Source organism: Eschrichtius robustus, chromosome 10 (genome assembly GCF_028021215.1).
Source record: "Eschrichtius robustus isolate mEscRob2 chromosome 10, mEscRob2.pri, whole genome shotgun sequence".
Classification (NCBI taxonomy): domain Eukaryota; kingdom Metazoa; phylum Chordata; class Mammalia; order Artiodactyla; family Eschrichtiidae; genus Eschrichtius; species Eschrichtius robustus.
The window spans coordinates 8,155,718-8,175,155 of NC_090833.1; the positions used below are offsets into that span (position 1 = coordinate 8,155,718).

A 19,438-nucleotide genomic window follows, 5' to 3' on the forward strand; every position below is an offset into this window, starting at 1 on the left:
CTCAGCATGCCAAACTGAGCACCTCACCTGACTTCTGCCCCAGGTTTTCCCACAGCGGTGAGTCCACCTTCCTCTGCCAACCACCCAAGCCCAAGATCTATGTCCCATCAGTCCTTAAGTCCTGTCTATCCCACTTCCTGAAGATCCCTCCTCTTCTCTCATCCTCTCATCTTGGCCAATGCCATCTCTGCTATATGCCAGCTCCGGCCACCCCTCTGACCTCCCCACCAGCCACAGGTCCTAAGACCTCTGTTCTCTGCACAAGCAGCCAGGGACTTTATTGAATCGCACAAATGATCTTGCCACTCCCGTACTTAAAACCCTTCCTGTGAACCCAGACGTGGTCTCTTCTCCCCCGACCCTCTGCCTTTGCCTTAGCCTTCTCCCGCACCTCTCTGGACTCTGTCATGAGGCCCCTTCCAGGAGGACCTCCGGGCCTGGGCGGGCTCCCTCGCGGCCCTCACTTACCCCCCGGCACCCACCCCTGACGTTGCTAGGCATCATCTCCAGGACGCCCACAGGCTCCGCCCCTCTAGCCACGCCCCCGGAATCCAAGGACTCCACTCGCTGGAATCCAATTTCAAACAGAGCCGGAAGGAAGTTAGCAAGTTTTTAACAGCTAGGGAGGCCGAGGTGTACAGCGGGGAAAAGACTTGCCGGGTTTCCAAAGCGAGGCAGGGCCACAGCGGGGGCCAAAATACGGCTCCCTCCTCCCAATCCGGAGGTCAAGCAAGGGCTCCGCGAGCCCCACGACAAACCCCTCGGACACGGTGACGCGGCCACGGGCAACTCGCGGGGGCGCCCCGCCCCGCCACTTCCGCCCCTCAGAAACATGGCGGCCGCGTGGCCCGCCCCAGATTGGACGCTAATGGCCGCCCCTGGATAGGTGGCGGCCGCAATTGGCCGAGGGCTGGCTGACGTCAGGGGGCGGGGTCTGGGCCATTGATTGGGGCAGCATGGGGCCGTTTGGCCTCTCGCGCGGAGGGCTGTGGTTGAGTCTGGCCGTGAGCCGGTGCGTTTTGGAGCCCCGGCCCCCGGGGAAGCGGTGGCTGGTGAGTAGAGAGAGGGACGGCAGCGTAGGGTAGCCAGTGTCTCCTGGGCAAAGCCCCCCCCCCCCCAGTTCCTTGTCATAGTTTTAGTATCAGAAATGGGTCCGATGCTCGGATGGGCTCCAAACTTCCAGGAATTCCGCTCCTGCACTGGGGTCCCCTGCCCGCCCACCCCGGGGGCGCCCGTTTCCACTCGGCCTTCTGAAGTCTCCGGGGTTTCTTGGGCTCCTCTTCGTACCCCTAACCCACTCTGGCCCAGTTTTCCGTTTACCTTCCCCTGCTTTAGGTCCCGGAGGGCGCTGTGAGAAGGCGGATGGGGAGAGTTGTCGGGCCTCGGTTTCCCCGGTGTCGCCCGCAGGTGGCCGGCCTGGGGAACCCTGGACTGCCCGGCACGCGGCACAGCGTGGGCATGGCGGTGCTGGGGCAGCTGGCGCGGCGGCTAGGTGTGGCGGAGAGCTGGGCGCGCGACCGGCGCTGTGCCGCCGACCTCGCCCTGGCCTCGCTCGGGGATGCGCAGCTGGTCCTTCTCCGGCCACGGCGGCTCATGATCGTCAACGGGCGCAGCGTGGCGCGGGCCAGTGAGTTGAGGTCCCCGGGGGTGGGCCGCCCGGGAGGGCGCAGGGGCCAGCGAGGGGATTCTGGGCTGCGGCAGATCAGTTCACCCGGAGCTCCAGGTGCCTGTTGAGCTCCAATTGCTGCCTGGCCTTGGGTGATTGTGAGAGCCTCAGTTTCTTTATACATGAAGTGGGGTTAATTGCGACCCCTCCTCATGGGAGCCTTGAGTCGGGACAACCCCCCTGGGCAGGTCAGCGGTAACCAGGGCCACCGTTTCCCTGTGCAAGCGGAGCTGTTTGCACTGACGCTGAGGAGGTCTGCCTGGTGCACGATGAGCTCCACAAGCCGCTGGGGAAACTGGCTCTGAAGTTGGGAGGAAGTGCCAGTTGAGGCCCTGAGCTGGTCAGGGTGGGGATAGGGAAGCTGGCCTCCCAGCTGGAGTGGGGTAGGGGTGCCGACCCCAGTCTTGGCAGGGGATGGGGTGAAGGGTGCTGACCCAAGGCAGCACTAACTGCTCCTCTCGTATCCCTTGAAGGGGCCACAATGGAGTCCGTTCCTGTATTAGCTGCCTCAACTCTAACATGAGTCCTGCACTGGGTCGGGTGGGCCGGCGCAGGGCCCCCGACACTCCTCACCAAAGCTCCCTGGGCCCCTCTGGCTCGCCCACAGGAAATGCCACGGCTGCGGGTGGGCATCGGGCGCCCGACACACCCGGACACAGTGCAGGGCTACGTGCTGGGCCACTTCTCCCCAGCTGAGCAGGAGCTGCTGCCTCCATTGCTGAGCGCCACCGACCTGCTCCTGGACCACATCCGTGAGCGAAGCCAGAGGACTTTGTCAGGGCCCTGACGCCAGTGGACTTGGCTGCTTGCCTGACTGTCGTGCCCACACACCCAGCCACGTCCACAGAGGTGCCACGCCAACCTGTGGTATCTGTTTTTTATATAACTCTTCTCTGGGCTGCCCCAGGCTGCCTGTGGACGGAAGCGGGGACTGTGGCCGGAACGGTCCATTTTTGGGATAGGAGGTTGGTCTTCTGTGTCCTACTTAGAAAGTAGGGAAACTTCAGGAAGCCTAAACTTTTTGAACCTTTTTGGAGAACCAGAGGTATGGATCTGTAAGAATAAAGATGCCAGCTTGGAAGCTGAGGCCTGCTCGGGGGGTTCCCACCTCTCCCCTGCCGGCAGAGGAGGGGGCCACAGGGCCTAGCAAGCCCCCCTCCCAGGGGATGTGTGGGCATGTCTTAGCCCACTGAGGGCTTGCCACACCTTTCTTCAGCCCATTTTACAGATGAGGAAATGGAGGCTTAGAGAGGTCCAGCCACCTCCCCAGGGCCACACAGCTGCAGCGTGGCAGAGCCATGATCTGCACCCAGGGCTGGCTGCCATCCTGCTGTCCCCAGGGCCCCTGGCACCCTCACCTCAGGGCTGCTGTGTGCCCATAAGTTTCCCACACGGGTGGTATGTGAGAGCAGCCTGAGGTCCTCAGGGTTGGGTGGGATGTGGATCCGTCGAGGCACCAGGCCCAGGCCCCCTAGCTGGTAGGGTGTGACGCTGGACACCTGCTGCAGCAGAGGCCCTGTCTTGAGAGGCTGGGTGCTGCACCGCCTATGGGGAGAGGGCTGGTGTCCTCACCTCCACTTCATAGATGAGGAAGCTGAGATTCAGACAGGCTCTTGGGAGCCAGGTTTCGGGCCCAGGCTCAGCTGAGGACAGCCCTTGGACTAGTCCCGTAGCTCCTTCCTCTGAGGTCACACAGGGTCGCTCACTCACCGCTCCTTTGGTGGGCCGCAGGACTGGCTCTCCCGGCGGGGGTACACGGCCATCTGGCGGCTCAGGGCCATGGCCGAGCTGAGCATGACCAGCAGGTGCTTCAGCATCTCGTTGCGCTGCAGCTGGAACACTACATCGAAGTCACCGTCCTCCTCGTCAGGCTGCATCTGCCGGTAGGGGTGCGGGCGGGCCCACGAGGTCAGGCCCTTCATGGCCCCAGCACCCACCTCTGGGAAACTCCAACCCCAGTGCCTGTTTTCTCAGTGTTCCCTGGCTGTGGTGGGATACCCATTCTCCAAATGGGAAGACTGAGACCCGAGGCCTTCCAGGGCCTCAGAGGACTCCATCCAGCTCCTTTGAAACCTCGAAGCGGTCTTTGAAGTGCAGAATCAGAAAAGGACAGACTTGCCAGGAATCTCACAGGGAGCAGGTGGGGCGCCTGGCCTGGCCATCTCCGATGGTCCAGTTATCTCTGAGCAGTTTCTGTCCTTGGCTCCATCCCCCGCCCCCCACTTTCACCCACTTCCAGTTCACCTGCACAATGTCCTGTAGGAAGGAGGTGGCCTGGGCCAGGGCTGTCTCCAGGCTCGCCCGAACCTTCTGCTCTTCGGCCAGCTCCTGCTGTAGCCGCTGCCCCTCGGCCTGCTGACGCTCCAGCTGCAGGTTCAGCTGTTCTCTCTGGCTCCTGGGCCCGGGACCAGGACAAGTCAGCCTCCTCCCCATTCTAGGGTGAGGGGCCCTGCCTTTTCTCTCCAGCCCACAGGGGCCCTCGGCCAGCCCCGGGCCTCAGCCTGTTTGACAGATGAAGCCTCGGGGCCCCTCTAGAGAGGGGGAGTCGCTGGCCCGTGTCACGTGGCCACAAAGGGAGGGGTTCCCACCTGCTCCCGCCGCTTGCCCTTCTGCGGGCCGCACCTCAGTGCTTGGTGGTCCTTCTGCAGCTGCATGAGGCTCTGCTCCAGCTGGCTCAGCAGGAGGCGCAGCTGCTTGGCCTCTGCCCTGCCCTGCTGCTGCTCGCGGCACTTCTCCGTCAGCATGAGGATGATCTGCAGTGTGGGCAGGTGGCCATGCCCTGGGCCCACCACAGGCCCTCAGCCAGCCCCGCTCCCCCGGAGAGGCCAGCCGAGGCCCTGGGAGCCCGGCACCCTCTCTAGATAGCAGCTGGGTCCCCAGGGTTGGGTTCGACTTCAACCAGTTACGGGGGCTTTAAACCAAATACAAACCAGAGATGGGGCCAGAGCCCGCACAAGAAGGGCCCCATCGCCTCACAGCTACCTCCCTCGAGATTTGGCCCCTGGGGTCCACCCGTGAGGGGCTGTATTTGCCCGGAGGACAGGGCCCCTAGGGTTCCTTCCTGTTCTCCGTGCCAAACACCCCATGATGAGGGCCTGGAGGGCACACCTTCTTGTGGCCTCTGCTGTGCCTGGCCATGACCTTCTGGGAGTTCTCCAGCAGCTCCAGCTGTTTGCACAGGTTGTCCTGGTTGCCCCTGAGCTGCTCGTTCTCCTGCAGCAGCTGCATGCCTTGCCGGGATATCTTGGCCAGCTGCAGGGTCACGGTGTTGTTCTCCATGATGGCCCGCTTGGTCGTGTCCCACATCTGGCTCGTGGCCACCTTGCGGAACTCAGCGGCCACCATGTTCACGCGCTGGATGATCTCCTTCTTCAATCTTAACAGGAGGGGTGGGAGTGAGGGGGTCAGACAGAGTTGGTACAGGCACCTCCTGCCTACGCGGGGGTCCCCAGAGTGCCTAGATCTCTACATTCTCTCCCCCAGGAGGGGACAGGGCCACAGGCAGGAGGCTTTTTACTGTAGACCCTTTGTACCATTTTGAACTTTATCCATGTAAATATTATTCATTATTAAATAAATATAAGTTAAGTCACAGAAGGTGGCAAAAGGAAGTCCAGGGATTCTTCAGCACCGGCGTGAGAACTGGGAACCTTTTTTCCCCTCCACCGTAAATCAGCCAGGATTGTGAGGAGCAGCGGGTCGGGGCGTCTAGGAGCTAGTGCAGTCCCCCCAGTTAGAAGCCGAGGCTGTCAAAGGTCTGAGGCCCGGGCTGTGCTTGGCCCCGGCCTGCCCACCTGTCCTTGTCCAGCACCGACTTCTTCTCCAGGTTATGCACGTAGTCCTTGTATTCGTTCTCCTGCTTCCGCAGCTGGTCCTCCAGCAACATGAACTTCTCCATGAGCTCCTCTTTCTGCAGCCGGAACTCCTCCAGGGCTGCCAGCTTCCCCCCTGCCCCGCCGCAGGGCACAGGCCTGGTGAGGGGCCGCCTCAGGAGGGCAGGGTCCCGGGGGTCTTGAGCAATGATGCCCCTAAACGTCCCGATCCAGTAGGGCCAGTCCCCTGTCCCCACACATGCCCTGCACGGTCCTGCCCACCTTTATGGCTTAGTCTGGAATGCTCTTCTCCTCCACTAGTCTTACAAAGCCTGGGGTTCAAGGAGCCTCCCTTGACACTCTCCTCTACTCCCCTCTCATGAAAGTGACAGTGACAACAGTCACTGAATTTGAACACCTTCTCTGGATCAGGCGCTCATGGTGTCATTGAAACTCACAACCACCCTCGCCAGCTGGGTGACCTTGGGCAAGACGCTCCCCCTTGAAGTGCTTCCTCACCTACAAAGTGGCCGGTGGTGAAGGGATTTCCTGCCTCAGGATTGCTTGGACAATTACCATGGAGGATACATGTGGGAAGCAGCACGTAACTGTTGTTCCTCAAGGTAGACGTATTATCCCCATTTCCCAGGTGAGAAAACAGGGTCAGAGAGAAGTGCTAGCCCAAGGTCACAAAGATAGTCCATGGGAGAGCTAGGGTTTGAGACCAAATAAACGGAGCCTTGGATTCCCCACCCCCATGGCGTGTGCCCCCAGGCTCGCTGGCCAGTGCCCCTCACCAAGGATGATGTTCTCAGTGGTGAGCTGGTCCTTGGTCTCCTGGAACTCGTGGCGCACCTGGGCTAGCTGTGCCTCGAAGGCGTCCTTCTCCATCTCCTTGGCCAGCTGCAGGCTTTGGAGCTGCTCGTTGAGGTCGGTGATCTCATCCACCCGCTGGTTGAGCGTGTGCTTGAGGAAGGCCACGATCTCCTTCTTGTTGTTGGCCAGCTGCTCAAACTCCTGGCGAAACAGCTTCTCCTGCACAGCCAGCTCATCCCACTTCTGCTGGTACCTGAGGCAGGTGCGGGGCAGAGGTCCAGGGAGCTGGACAAGCCAGCCCTCCATGCAGCTAGGCTGCTCCCTGGACCCTCCCATATCAGGGCATTTGAGGTTCCAGCCTCATCTCCCACTGTGCCCCCTGATCAATGCTTGCGACCAAGCCAATGCCTGTGCTCGGCACTTTACGTTCATTACATCACTAGAATGTAAGGTCCGTGAGGGCGGAGCCTCTGTCTGTTACATTCACAGCTGTGTCCCCAACACCGAGGACAGTGCCTGGTACACAGTAGGTACTCTGTATTTGTTGAATCCACAACAACCTGTAAGGAAGTAGGTACTATGATGATTATACCCATTTCACAGGTGAAGAAACTGAGACGCAGAGGGATGAAGCATCTCTGAGTTAGTAAAGGGCAAAACCAGAACTTGAACCCAAGTCAGTCTGACCCCAAAGCCGAGGCTCTCAACCATAATGCTTGCTGCTGGCTCTGCGCCCTCCTTAATACTTCAGGACTTTGCGATCCCAAGCCTTTGCACCTGTGATCTTCCTTACCCTCCTCCACTGAGTGAACCCCTGTGTTGCCGCCTCAGTGGAGTCTTCTTGGCCCTTAGCAGCATTTGTGGCCCTTTCTTTGGTGCCCTCCTGTAGGTTGACCCTTGTCCCACTGGGAAGTCAAGACCTGACCTCCTCCATCTCTGTATTTTGGTGGCCTGGCAGAGGAGCTTGGCAAATAATAAGTACCTAATAAACATCTCCCAAATACATTCCATCTGGTGTCTCACCTTGAGGGAAGTTGGTGAATTTTTAAGAGTGTCACATAAACAATTTTCTGGTTTCCAATGGAATAATTGATAGAAGTTATCTGGAAAGATGTTTTACTTCACAATTGACTCAAACAGCATCTTTTTTTTTTTTTTCTAAGCCACGCTGCGCGGCTTGCAGGATCTTAGTTCCCTGACCAGGGATTGAACACGCGCCCTCGGCAGTGAAAGTGCAGAGTCCTAACCACTGGACTGCCAGGGAATTCCCACAACCAACATCTTTTGTATGGCTACTGCACACAGGGCAGTGCAAGGTACAAAGCTGAATGACCTGATCTGTGGAGCAAGGAGGCAGCCTGGCGTGGCAAAGTCAGGGGCCAGGGTTCGCATTCTGGAGCCTCCTCTTTGGGGTGCCTTCCTCTCCCTGAGCCTCAGTCTCCCCACCTCTATAATGGGGATGACATGAGGGCCTCTCTCGTGGGACCATTTTAAGGACGCGGTGAGCGCCAGCACAGGAAGGTCTCAACATTAGCTGTGAGTATCTGCAACATCACCTGGGGAAGACCCTCTGCCTACTTGTCACCAAAGGGGTGTGTCTTTTAAGTGTCACCCTGAGACTGGGCTAGTGCATCCTAACTGAGAGGAAACCAGTGTAAAAATAAGAAAAGTGGGCAAGTGAACGTGTCTCAGAAGGGTTAGAGAATCCCCCCTCCACACACCACCACCCATGTCTCACAACCCTCCTCATTTACATTTGGGGAAAGTGAGGCCCAGCATGGCCGAGTGGGCTCAGCAGCTGGGGAAGCCGGTGGGGCCCACAGATCAGGGAATCACGGTACAGGCTGGGGGGAGGGGGCAGGCAGAAGGAGGGACACGTGGTCACCTGCCTGCCAGGGGGCTGCCATTTCCAATTCATCCCACTGATTGAACTCTGCCGTCTTATAAAATGCATGGTCCCACTGGGCAGCGGTGAGGCACGAGGGAGTGGTGCTTGCCTGGGGTGGGCTCGCCCTGAGACCCCGGCACTCTGGGGGCTGAGATGGAGCGGGGACATCCATTTTGCCTCAAAGTGTTACCTAGGAGGAAACTGAGGCTGGGGTAGGGTGGGGTCTGGACATCCCATGGGAGTCCAGAACATAGGTCTAGGACCCCCTGGCTGAGACCGCACAGCGGCCAGCGCTGACCCAGCAGGACCACCCTACCCGCCCACCCACCGGGCCAGCCTGTCCTCCAGGTCGCGGATCTGGATGTGGTAGAACTCCCGGATCTCCTCGCTTATGGGCGTTTCCATGGGCTTGTTGGCCGGGCTGGGATCCTTCTTCCCACCTTTCTTCTTCTTGACCTCGGGTTCCTTGGGCCCCTTGCCTGCCTTCTTTTTGGGAGCCATGGCTGGGTGGTAACCACTACTCCAGGGCCCCTTTAAGAGGCCAGGTGGTTGCTAAGGAAGTTGGTCCCATACATAGCAACAAGCTGAGGATGCGAGGCAGGGCTTAAAGGGACCTTCCCTCTTCCTGGCGAGGCTGGGCTTCAGAGACCAGCCTCCTGCTCCGAGGCCAACGGCGTCACAGGGGCCCTAGGCCTGGGTGTCCCAGGCCATGGCATCTCAGAGATCAGGACGCCAGGCTCACAGGACGTTCTTTTGGGCTCTCGGGAGACCCCTCCTTCCCTCAAGTGGAAATAAGTGACATGGGAATATTAGAGTGAGTCAGAGCCCTAGAAATCACCACCCTGCCGCTTTGTGCCCATTGGGAATGGGAGGGACTTCTTCAGAGCTCCCCCCCACCCCCACCCCGCTCCCGCGTCAAGAAGCCCCTCCCTCTGAGCCCAGCTTGTTCATTCTTTGGTGATGCAGCTACACAGCAAAATCATTCTCTCGGTTCACCCAAAGCCGGGTGGAGAGGCAGTATGGTAAGGAATGGATGTTTTCTGTCAGAGGCTCCCATGCTGGGGTCCCACGGTGTCCCAGTCCAGAGGCTGGTTCAATTTTCCGCAAAGCTCAGGGGAAGTGCTCCATCTGCCCCTTGCTGACCCCGGCAAACTGAAGCCCGTTCTGTAGCTTTCGTCTGGGGTGGCAGCGTCCTGGGTCAGGAGGGCGGTCGGTGACTGGTTGGCAGATGCCCTAGCTGGCAGCCGTGTGCCCCAACCAGGCTCTGGCCCCTTCATGCTCCTTCTCCTGGCCCTCATCTCCAGCCAGCCACGCCTGCATGCCTGCTGCGTCCACCCAGCGCTTGTGAGCCGAGGCACTCCCCGGGACAGTGGCCGGGTCCTATCTATCCCTGTCGTCCCAGGGCTCGGCAAAGGCTCAGCACTTAGCAAGAGATGGCTGCTGCCCCTCCCTAAAAGTCTGACGGCTGGACAAGGGGCAGCTCAGTGTTACTTCAGCAACTGGGCTTGGTTTGAGCAGCCAGATCTTGTAAACAGTGGGATCCTTGGGGTGGGTGCAGGGAGACGTGCACGGGCTTCAGCCTTTGCACAGACTCACAACAGTGCAGCGAGTCCTGGGACTGCAGACGGGGCGACACCGAAGCCCCAGAGAGAGACTGACCTGGCCTGGGGCCAGCAGGGGGGCTGCCCCTCTAGCCCAAAGCAATGCCCCCAACTCCGGCTGGACACCGCCCTACCCCCACCTGAGCATGGCATGGGGGGCCCCAGAGGAGCCCAGCCCAGGCAAAGCTTCTCCATGGTGCCACCCCAGTGCCCTTCCTCGTCACGCCTCTCAGGTTTCTTCCTTCTTTTACCTGAAGCACATCTCAGGAGGTAGCTCTGGGTCCCCAGCTCGGTGGGGCAGCATGACCAGCAGCCCCCTCAGGCTGCCTGGAGCCCACAGAAGGCGTCAGCTTTGTACCCCCTTAAGGCAAGTCTCACCAGACAATAGCCTGGTTGTGGAGATGCACCTTCCACCAACTGGCCCTGACTTGTTGGACTTCTTAACAGTATGAGGGAGATCAGAATTTGAATGAGAGGGTGACTAGGGACAAAAGGGTAGAAACGGAAGTTCCTACAAAGAACGCCACACCCCTGCGCCCAGTATTCTAGCAGGTTTCCAGTATGACCCCAACACTACTCCCCACTGGGACCAAACTCATCACAGTCTCTCCAGGTCACCAACAGGCTTCATGACCAGCAGGATACGCTTTTTCAGATCTGGAAAAAAGTTGATCGGAAGGCTAGATGGTGTGGCGGCAGGAACGGAGGAGGACAGCAGTAACACAGATAAAATGACCTCATCACGTGCCCGAAATGCACCGGCACCACATGCTCGAGTGGGGCGCCTCCTGCCAAGACAGAGCCCTGCTGTCTCTGCGATAGAGACACGTTCTACATACAGAGACACAGGACGGTGGAGGAACTGCCTGGTCTCAGACAGTGTAGTACACACTTCAAGGATCATCTCCAGACGCCAGGTAGCTCTAGATCCTAACGCAAGTAACAGTGAATGGATCCAGAAGGCTCCGAGCCACAGCCAGGGGTGGCTGGGCTCCTCCCCAGTGGACCACTGGCAAAGCCTTTCTCCTTCCGCTCCCCAAAGTAAAACCAGGCCGCGAGTCACCCTGGACACCGTGAATGGGCGCTGATTTATTTATTTATTAGACTCGAGTGCTTTAGTACAGAACAGTGCAGAGACGATACATGTTTGTGCTTCAAACACTGAGATTCTGATAATTTCAAGGTGAACAAGTTTCAAGACAGACTAGCTTTTTTTTTTTTTTTAAATATCCTTTTGATAAATTATTTTTATATAAATAACAGAGAAAGGAAAACCAACATGTCGGACAAACAAGGTCCTGAAGCACGAGCATCGATCGTTTGGTCAGGGGCAGGGGACAAAACAAGCAGTAACAAGAAGAAACAAACCAAGGCAGGTCCCTACAGTCTGTCCTAAGGAAATAAGATCTTGTAAGGGGGGGAAGGGAGACAGACCTGAAAACTAATCTGAGTGCGAAGGGGAGATTTCAAAGCCTCGAGAAGAGAATGCCACGATGCATCTAATGGGGCGGGCGAGGAGTATATTCTGAAAGGGAAGTGAGGGCTGCGGAGAACTAGCACACACCACGTTTGCAATGACGATGCCACAAGACAGTAATATACACACACGGTTTGCAGGGGTTAAGGGGGTAGGTGGGGGTGGGCGCGGGACATTTTTGTGACTTCCACTGTCATTATAGTTCACAACAGCAGCAGAACAAACAGTGCGCTCCCTTCCGGAGAACGAGCTGCTGAGTCCTGAGGGCGACGAGACATCCTTCCTGCATTTGCTTCTTCGATTTCTGCATTAGAGCTAAGTTTTGTATAGCTACGTTTTTATACAGAGGATAAAATGATCGTCTTCTCTTACAAGCACGACGACATATGACCCCACACTACACAAGATAAAGTATTAGGAAGTATCTTAAACGGAGGATAACCTGAGTGGGATCAGGGTCTGGATAAATCCACCGGGCTACTCTTCAGGTGGTTTGGAGTGCCAGGGGCACACACAGTGCTCTACAGAAAGGGACCTCTGACCAGGAGCCTGCGGAACTCGCTCTGCTCTGGTTCGCTCCTGTCCCGTGAGCTCTACCCAGGCTGACCCCGCTGAGAAAGAGCAGCTCTGTCGGGGGTGATGCCTGGGGAAAGGTGGGGTCTGGTCTGAAGGACCAGGTCTAACTGCTTCTCCAAGGGACCCAGGTCCCCGGTGGGAGTTTGCTCCCCACTCGTCTGGGGACAGTGACAGACCACAGAACAGGATCACAGCGCCGCGGCAGCGGCCAGGGAGCGAGCCATGACAGGCACCCAGCCTGACTTCCTGTGGACGCCCCCGGCCCCTACCTCCAGCACAGGGGAGGGGGGGAATGAGCCCCCCTGGGGAGAGCAGAGGTCGACTCCAGCTCAAACCTCTCGAGATGTCACCTGAGCTTCACTTCCAAGCTTATCTGGATGAGAGCTGGCACTGAGGGGTAGGAACTGGAGTGAAGATAACAGATTAATACTCAGTTTAAAATACTCCAAGAACGGACATCTCAGTGATTCCCAACAAGAACAGGAACGATCCCAAACGGGTTTTTAAAAACACCCAAACATCTACCTTCCCATACGCAAGCAATGTGCACATGTCACGCTGGGTTATGTACAAGGTCCTAAGATCATGACTGATGGGGAGGAGGTGTCCGTTCATCATCCTACACAGTTCAGAAACCCTCCAGCAGCACGTCCCGCACGCCGAACGTCTCCTCCAGGATACATCTAGAAGGTACTCTTTTTTTTAAAAAACACAATGCATTATTTTGTTTCAAACGAGAAGAGGGCATCACCAAACACGAGAACGCAGCTGGCGACAGTGCCGGCCGGGCGTGCAGAGCTGGGGCAGGCGATGGAGGGAGAAGGGGGTCAGCAAAGGAACCGAGGCGGTCAGCGGTGGTCAGGGCTGCGAGCACTTTGGGGAGAGGGTTCGTTTTTTGGAGGCGTGGCTTATTTTTTAACTGCTTATTTCTTCATCTGTTTTATTCAGTTTCTTCAGCGTGTCCAGCAGTTTCTGTGGGGTGAGAATGTGCGTGGATCCTGGAGGAAGGCAGAAAAGACCGTGAGCTTGCCAGCTCCGGTTTCGAACACTTTCCCCTTTCCTGCCCTGTTCTATCCCCAGAGCTGTAGCCGTTCCCCCTCCCCCACCCCACGCAGGGAGGGGTTGGGGACTGGGGTTTGGGGCCTTGTCACAGTAGGCCTGGGAGACATGTGAGGGCTGTGGATACACAGAACACACCCTCTGGCTTGGGCAGGGTCCCGGGCTGTACCAAGGAAGGAGCCCGCCTCTCCATCAGTGCTCAGCGCTGCCGTCTGCCAGGGAACAGGGCAGCTGCACTTCTAATTCTCTCCTGAACTCAAGGTGAAACCAGGGAGAGAAGTTCCAAACCACACGGCCGGGGAAGAGGCTGGGAATGGGGCAGGGGTTAGCAGGGGGGACTGTGTGTGGTAAGAGTGGTTCAGGTAGGGAGGAAGAAGTGGACGGGCGGAGCGCCTGGGGGAAGCCACTGCCTTCCGGGAGCCCGCTGGCTGGGACCGCGTGGTGGGAGGGACCTCAGGTGTGAAGGGGGAAGGGCCGGGGGTACCTGAGGCCTTACCTTGCAGAGACCGCGCATTGTAAGAGGTTAGAAATGCTTGCAAAAATTTAAGCTAATGGAATTAGATATACTTCTACTGCAAAAAGAAAAAAGAAAAAAGGAAAAAAAAATGAAGTCCTTTTTCATAAGGAGAGAGAGAGAGATCTCATAAGTGCAGTAAAAAAAGATGCATGGATCGTGTGGTTTGGACATGGACTTAAACAGAACAGGAGTGACTGGCGTGTGAGCGTGAGGCCTGCACGCATGCAGCAGTAGGCTTCAAACAAAGAGATCCCGGTGCGAGAGGAGAACTGAACAAAAGAGACCCGTACTTGAAAATGTGCCTCCCTGGAGATGCGGCCAAGTGAGTGGGCCTTCACATGAGGAGGGGACCAGAAACCACGGGATGCCAGATTTCCACCCTGAGGGCAGGCAAAAGAAGGCTTTGGCTGGCTTGTTGGGAGTGATTCCAAATACCAGGGTCCCTGTGCCTTTGACCGCTACTTGCTCAGCTGACCTGTGACTGCTGGCACTGCAGCCTGGAGCCTTCCTGGTCAGTCCAGACCAGGAGAACACTGGTGAAGCCCTCTCTGGTGTGAGAGCCTTCTCAACATCCCGTTCTCTGCAGCTCAAGCCCCAGCCCCCCCAGGGCCTGCTGAGTGAGGAAGCGGTCCGCAGCTACTTCCCCGAGGTGCGGAGCGTGATGCCCTGAGAGTGCAGCCTGCGCCAGCCCCTGCGCCCAAAGCTGACTCATTCTGCAGACCCGAGGCTCCTCTGGCAAGTGTGACACCGGTTTCAGCAGTGTGTCCCCCTCTCCCCCGAAGACACTCACTTCTGTGACCTTATCAATCTTCCTACTAGTCCTAAAGGTCAAAGGCTGCTCCACAAATGAGGAAACGGGGATAAACGTTACCAAGTTCTGACCAGAACCACTGGCAGAATGAAAGCCTTCCAAATCTCAACTCGATGCAGCAGTTTGAGTGTCTATACCTGAAAGACAGCTGCTGGGAACTCCATGCAGGGGATTAGCTTGGGGGCTACCTAGGTTAAGGCAATGCACATGCCAGAGAAACTGTCCCTAACGTCCTCCCTCGCAGCCAAAAGGCCTCTGAGCAGATGCCTATCCCAAGGTGTCCCCTACCCTTGCTTATGTGCAGATTCAGGACTTGGAGGGAGGCCAGAAAGAGGTGAAGGAATCCACGCTTCAGGACTTCCAGATATTATCTGATTGCTGACCATCTGGTGTTCCCAATCTTTGACTGAAGGCAGAAAACTTCCAGCACCAACAGTATCAGGCAACAGTTACGTTCCTGGGCCCTAACTATCAATACCTGGTCTCTTTAAAGGATGCAGACCAGCTGGTGTTAATCCGAATCACCTGAGGGCCAATTCTTGCCACGCAATCAACTGTATCGCTTTAATACCCTGGTCAAGCTTTTCACCACCACAAACATTGCCAATGTTCTCACTTGAACCCACAGGTGGCTGACCATGTCGGCCCTCTAGAACAGCAAGTGGGTTCTACTGCTCTGAGGGTCCCTCTTGTTCTACATAACTGCAACACTGAAACGTGAACGGTGGTCTCCAAAACAAAGTCATCCAAAGACTCTCAAAGCTGGGGGCCAGACACAGTGACCTCTGCCAGGACAAAATCCTTCTTTCTTCACGGACGGCACCTGAAAACCACAGGAGTTCTGACAGATCAGCTGGTCTAGCTGTTCCTGGATTTGGCTGAAACAGTCCTGCTGACTCAGACTATTGAGGGCAGTACCGGTGAACGATAGGTTTAAATTGTATGTTTAAGAGCAGCCCAGGTGAGTTTGATGATCTGCCAGATGTGGAAGACAGTGGTCTTGCCCACCCACATCCAAGACGCCCAGGGTGGTGAGGCATGTTGGTGGCACAGCCAGGCCCAGAAGCCATGCCACTGCTCTCAATTCTGGGGGCCCTGTGGCTTCCTGCCCCAGGAGGGGATGTGTAAGGGAACGCTGAAAAAGCAGCTGGGCATTGGATCGGCTCTGCGTTCAGATTCAAATCTGAGTCCCACTGAAAAATGAAACTTATCTGACCCCGATCTAGAATAAAGCAAAGTACTCAACATAATAAAACAAATACACTCTCCCGTGTAAGTGCTCTATAATAGGTCTAAGCCAGCCTTTCGGCCCCCTTTCATCAGCTCCTGAGGCCTCCTGGACCTTCCCTAATGGTCGGTACTTTTAACACAAACCACCTAGAGCACCGAGGTGAAGATCTAATCAAAAGATTTCATTTCTTAGACAGTTGAGAGGAATGATGGGTTGATTAGTGGGGACTGAGCCAAGGCTTGGTGGCATCTGTGCACTTCAGTTATCCATGCCCACTCCCTTCAGCCCAGCCCTGGGGAGCCAGCCTCGGCTCCAGGACAGTGAAGGGCCGGGAGGACGGAGCACAGCACCGGCACCCGCACAGGGCCCGCCGCAGAGGCTCGTTCACTGCTAAGCAGGGGAAACCCATCCCTTAAAAGCTAAGTTCCTGCAAACACCAATGTGGGGGAGGAGACCACTCAGCCTCTCTAACGCCCTGCACTGTCCTCGGCTTTGGTCACCTGGACAATCGCAACAGACGTGGGCAAGTCGGAAGGCTCAGCTGCTTTCTGACCTCCCTGGTATGAGGGCTCTGTACCTCACTTTTCCTTAACTGAACTCTCTAAAATCCAACACTGTTCAACAAAGCATTTCAGAAGCCAGGAACAAACAGCCAGAGTCTGTTCGTGCTCGCTCTGCTCTGATGGCAGCTGAGACCTCTCTGCTGATTGAACATAAAACAGAGGAAGCAGTGTGCAAAGAAGAGGCATCTTCCAAAGCAGGGAATCCCAGAATGAATCCTAGCAGGAGCCCCTGGGATCTGGGTTTGTGATTCTTTCTGACTCTGCAAGTGGTCTGTCATTGCTCATTTGTCCTTTGAGAAGCCTCGAAATACACCTTGCAGCAAATGCCGTCCACCTACCTGCCATCTGCACAAGAACCAGATGTCTCTGATTACCAACCTACCAAGGTGCTGCTGAACAATGGCTGTTTTTTTAGTTGCTTTTATTGACCACCCACTGGCCTCGCTTTCTAGGGTGAAGGCAGCCTGGGCAGGATGGCAGGTAGCCCAGGGCCACAGCCAGCCCCGATGTCCTGGCTCACAACCACTTGCTTCTTCTCATCTCCCTACTGCCCTGGGGCAGCTATCTCCGGCTCAGGCGAAGAAAGAGGAGCTAAACAGCACAGCCTCCGGTGCAGACCTTTAGAGCAAGCCTTTCGTGGATGGAGCTTATTCTCTTTAAAAAAACAAGCACACTTCTGATGTCACCCAGCCAGGGTTCTGATGTCCATTCCCCCAAAGGTCGCCAGAGAGTGTGCCAGAGTGCATAGGGCTGCCTGGTTTAAGCCAACAACTGCACGACTGCATTACATACAGACGGTCAGAGCCCGAGCCGCCTCGGGCCCTGCCATCCAGCCTCCCTGTGTTCTGTGCACTGTGACCCAGTGGGAACGACCTCCCCCAGTCACACAGGTGCTTGTGGCCAAGCTGAGGCTAGAGTCCATGCCTGTCCCGCGGCGGCTCACTCACGGGTGACTCACGCTCTGTAACTCACCGGGCCACGTTTCAGCCCGGGGTGGGGGTGGGGACATTTCTAGGGTGCATCCTCAAGAGAGTAGACGAAGTCAGGTACACAAGACGTGGCCTCATCACAGAATGTGTAATGAAACTAAAGAAGGACTAATGGTGCAGTGAGGTCTTCAGGGTCAGTCTGCCATCTGAACAGGTCAGGGGAGATTTCCAGCACAAAAGAAGGGTGGAAAGAGAGAGGAAGGAATGAGGACAAGAATAAAACCTGGGTAATCTGCCAAACTGACAACGGGTTCCCGGGTAACCGACATAAAGGCACGAGCATGGTGGGAGAGAAGACGCTCTTTAAAAACAGCACGTAGCGTGGAGAACAGATTTCTACCCAAAGGCTCTCAATCTGACCAGGAGACTCCAATGGGAGAGAGGGATATGATTCTCAACTCTCGAAAGGATCCAAAGGAGAATTAAAACAAAAGCAATTACTGAAAGAGCAAATGACTGTTAAGTGCTGTTTTTCCCCAGAGGAACAGGAGACATGAGCTCTTTCCACCAGTGGCTGGAGTTCACCATGTACGAGGTGGCTTATGACCCCATCACCCCTTAGGAATTGTTCCTCAGGATAAATGTCCGTCCTGGGAAAAAGGTATTGACACATATAACTACCACTGACTGGGAGTCTACCCTGACACCCTCTGCCAAGCATTCCTCATGATCTGGCATCTCCACTGGAGTTCTGCCTTGGACAGGACTGTCCCCTGAACACCTGCTGGTCTCACTCTCAAGTTCCCACACCACATTACAAGCCGGAGGCTGCCTGGTGTTCTCTGCCTTGTGGCCACAAATTCACCCCAGGGCCAGCAGGCTGCGGCACCGTGCCTGTGGCATCCCTGCACGTCCAGCTCCCCCTGGAGGACTGTACACAGCAGTTGTGATCGCTTCTGGTCTAAAGCCCACAGGGCTGCAGCTGTCTGACTGAGCGACAGGTAACCCGAGGCATGAGCGAGCTGGCAAGCTGGAGCCCAGTGGGGCTCAGGGTAGGGTTGGTGAGGGCAGCATCGGACACATTTTCAATCGGTGTTAAGAACTGCAAGCATTTTCTCGTTAAAAGAAAATCAAATAAATAATAAACGGAAAAGGGAAAAATAAAGAAAAAGAGTGACGGAATAAATCAAAGAAAACCCTTCAGAGAGGAAGAGTTTCTTTTCTGTAATAAGCTGCTTTTACTTCGTTTCTTTGGCTCTCACTCCATTGTTGGAGCCTGATCCTCAAAAGATACCCTAGAGGACTCCCGGAAGTCGGGGTGTCTCAGGTCCATGAGAAATTTGGTGGGAGTGAGAATATGAGTAGAACCTGCGGGAGAACAGAGGCCGGCTGACTGCTTGAACAAAGGTACGTTACCGGAACATGCCAACTTAGGCCTACGTTTTATGCAGCCAATGAGGTGCGAGAGAGCGAGACGCACGCGCACGCGCGGAGCACACGCCGTGCACACGCGGCGCATGCGCACATGGGCCGCGAGGACACCCAGCATGCACAGAGCGGGCGGGGCCACACAGCGGGCGTCAGCGGTCTGCGGCAGGCCTCTCCACCGATGCGCAGGGGCGACCCTGTCTCCCCGGGTCTCCGCCTCCCAACAGGGAACCTCAGGTCGGGCCAGCGTGGAAGAGGGGGTTACAGCGAAGCCTGGCTGTGACGGCTTCTGCCCGGGAAAGCTGTGTTTTTGAGCAGAGAGTTAGCCAACACGCTCATGCAACACGTACGCAAGCAGGGAACACCGAGAGCTCTGGCACGGGGTCCTACGTAACCAAAAAGGAAAGAACACAGGGAGAAACGGTGACCAGACAGGGGAGGCTTCAGGGAGTGGGGAGGGGAGGGGGGTGTGCGAGCTCCCCAGTGAATGGTGGTATCTGGAAGGCGGGTTGTGAAGACAGTGCCAGCTCCATCTTGATACACCCAGGAACGGCCATATGGACTGGTCTGCAGAACCTGCTCGCTCTGAAAGCCTGGGGGGCACTGCGCCTTGGTTCCCCCCAAAGTGGAGGCATAAAACTGACACATCTTATTGAGATCAGGGCAAGGGCAGGGCCCAGCCAGGGCAGTAGGTGCTGATCACCTCTTGCCAATCAATGTTAAGAGGTACTCTGGGCAGGTGCAACTCCATTTTGTTAAGGGCAAGATGGGACAAAAGGAAGGCATCTGGAGAAAGCAAGATTTTTCTCAGCTCACTCTTCCTCTTCCAGCCGAGAAATTGGAGAAGCTCCTGTAGGCATGAAAAAGGAGAAAAATCTTCTCCTGCTGCCTTAAGTCAGCTCTTATAAGTTACTTCCTTTCTTCTGGAAAACCAGCAGGAAATAACCAGAAGGGGTATGACAGACCCTGAAGTAGTAGGAACTGGCTGGGGGAACCCTCAGCAGAGCCCAGAAGTCAGGCCAATATATTTCAGGCAGTATCTGCTCTCCCTCCTCGTCTGTGCA

The 19,438-nt window shown here is 56.5% G+C and overlaps 3 protein-coding genes across 5 annotated transcripts in view; 1 reads left to right on the plus strand and 2 right to left on the minus strand.

Annotated features, from left to right (window-relative positions):
• The first annotated feature begins 938 nt into the window (after positions 1-938).
• PTRH1 (peptidyl-tRNA hydrolase 1 homolog) lies at positions 939-5,253 on the plus strand. Of its 3 annotated transcripts, XM_068551958.1 has the most exons (4): positions 939-1,052; positions 1,408-1,637; positions 1,892-1,987; positions 2,271-5,253. In XM_068551958.1, exons 1-4 carry the CDS (start codon positions 957-959, stop codon positions 2,386-2,388), a joined length of 540 nt encoding a protein of 179 aa, XP_068408059.1. In that variant the 5' UTR covers positions 939-956; the 3' UTR covers positions 2,389-5,253. The 3 variants fall into 3 exon arrangements, with proteins under 3 accessions (XP_068408059.1, XP_068408057.1, XP_068408058.1); XM_068551956.1 differs by lacking the exon at positions 1,892-1,987 and having other exon boundaries at positions 1,408-1,627; positions 2,274-2,446; XM_068551957.1 differs by lacking the exon at positions 1,892-1,987 and having other exon boundaries at positions 1,408-1,627; positions 2,140-2,284.
• CFAP157 (cilia and flagella associated protein 157) lies at positions 2,911-8,683 on the minus strand. The gene is made up of 8 exons (XM_068553953.1): positions 8,511-8,683; positions 6,276-6,547; positions 5,461-5,614; positions 4,775-5,042; positions 4,289-4,419; positions 3,911-4,061; positions 3,377-3,543; positions 2,911-3,211 (listed from the first exon to the last, which is right to left on the minus strand). The coding sequence occupies exons 1-8, from the start codon at positions 8,681-8,683 to the stop codon at positions 2,911-2,913; spliced, it is 1,617 nt and encodes a 538-aa protein (XP_068410054.1).
• Positions 8,684-10,868: 2,185 nt separating this feature from the next.
• The window catches only part of STXBP1 (syntaxin binding protein 1), a 70,653-nt gene continuing 62,083 nt past the window's right edge, over positions 10,869-19,438 (minus strand). The window contains exon 19 of the mRNA XM_068552817.1: positions 10,869-12,834. Coding sequence (XP_068408918.1) covers positions 12,752-12,834 — 83 coding nt within the window. The 3' untranslated portion in view covers positions 10,869-12,751. The remainder of the gene's footprint in view (positions 12,835-19,438) is intronic.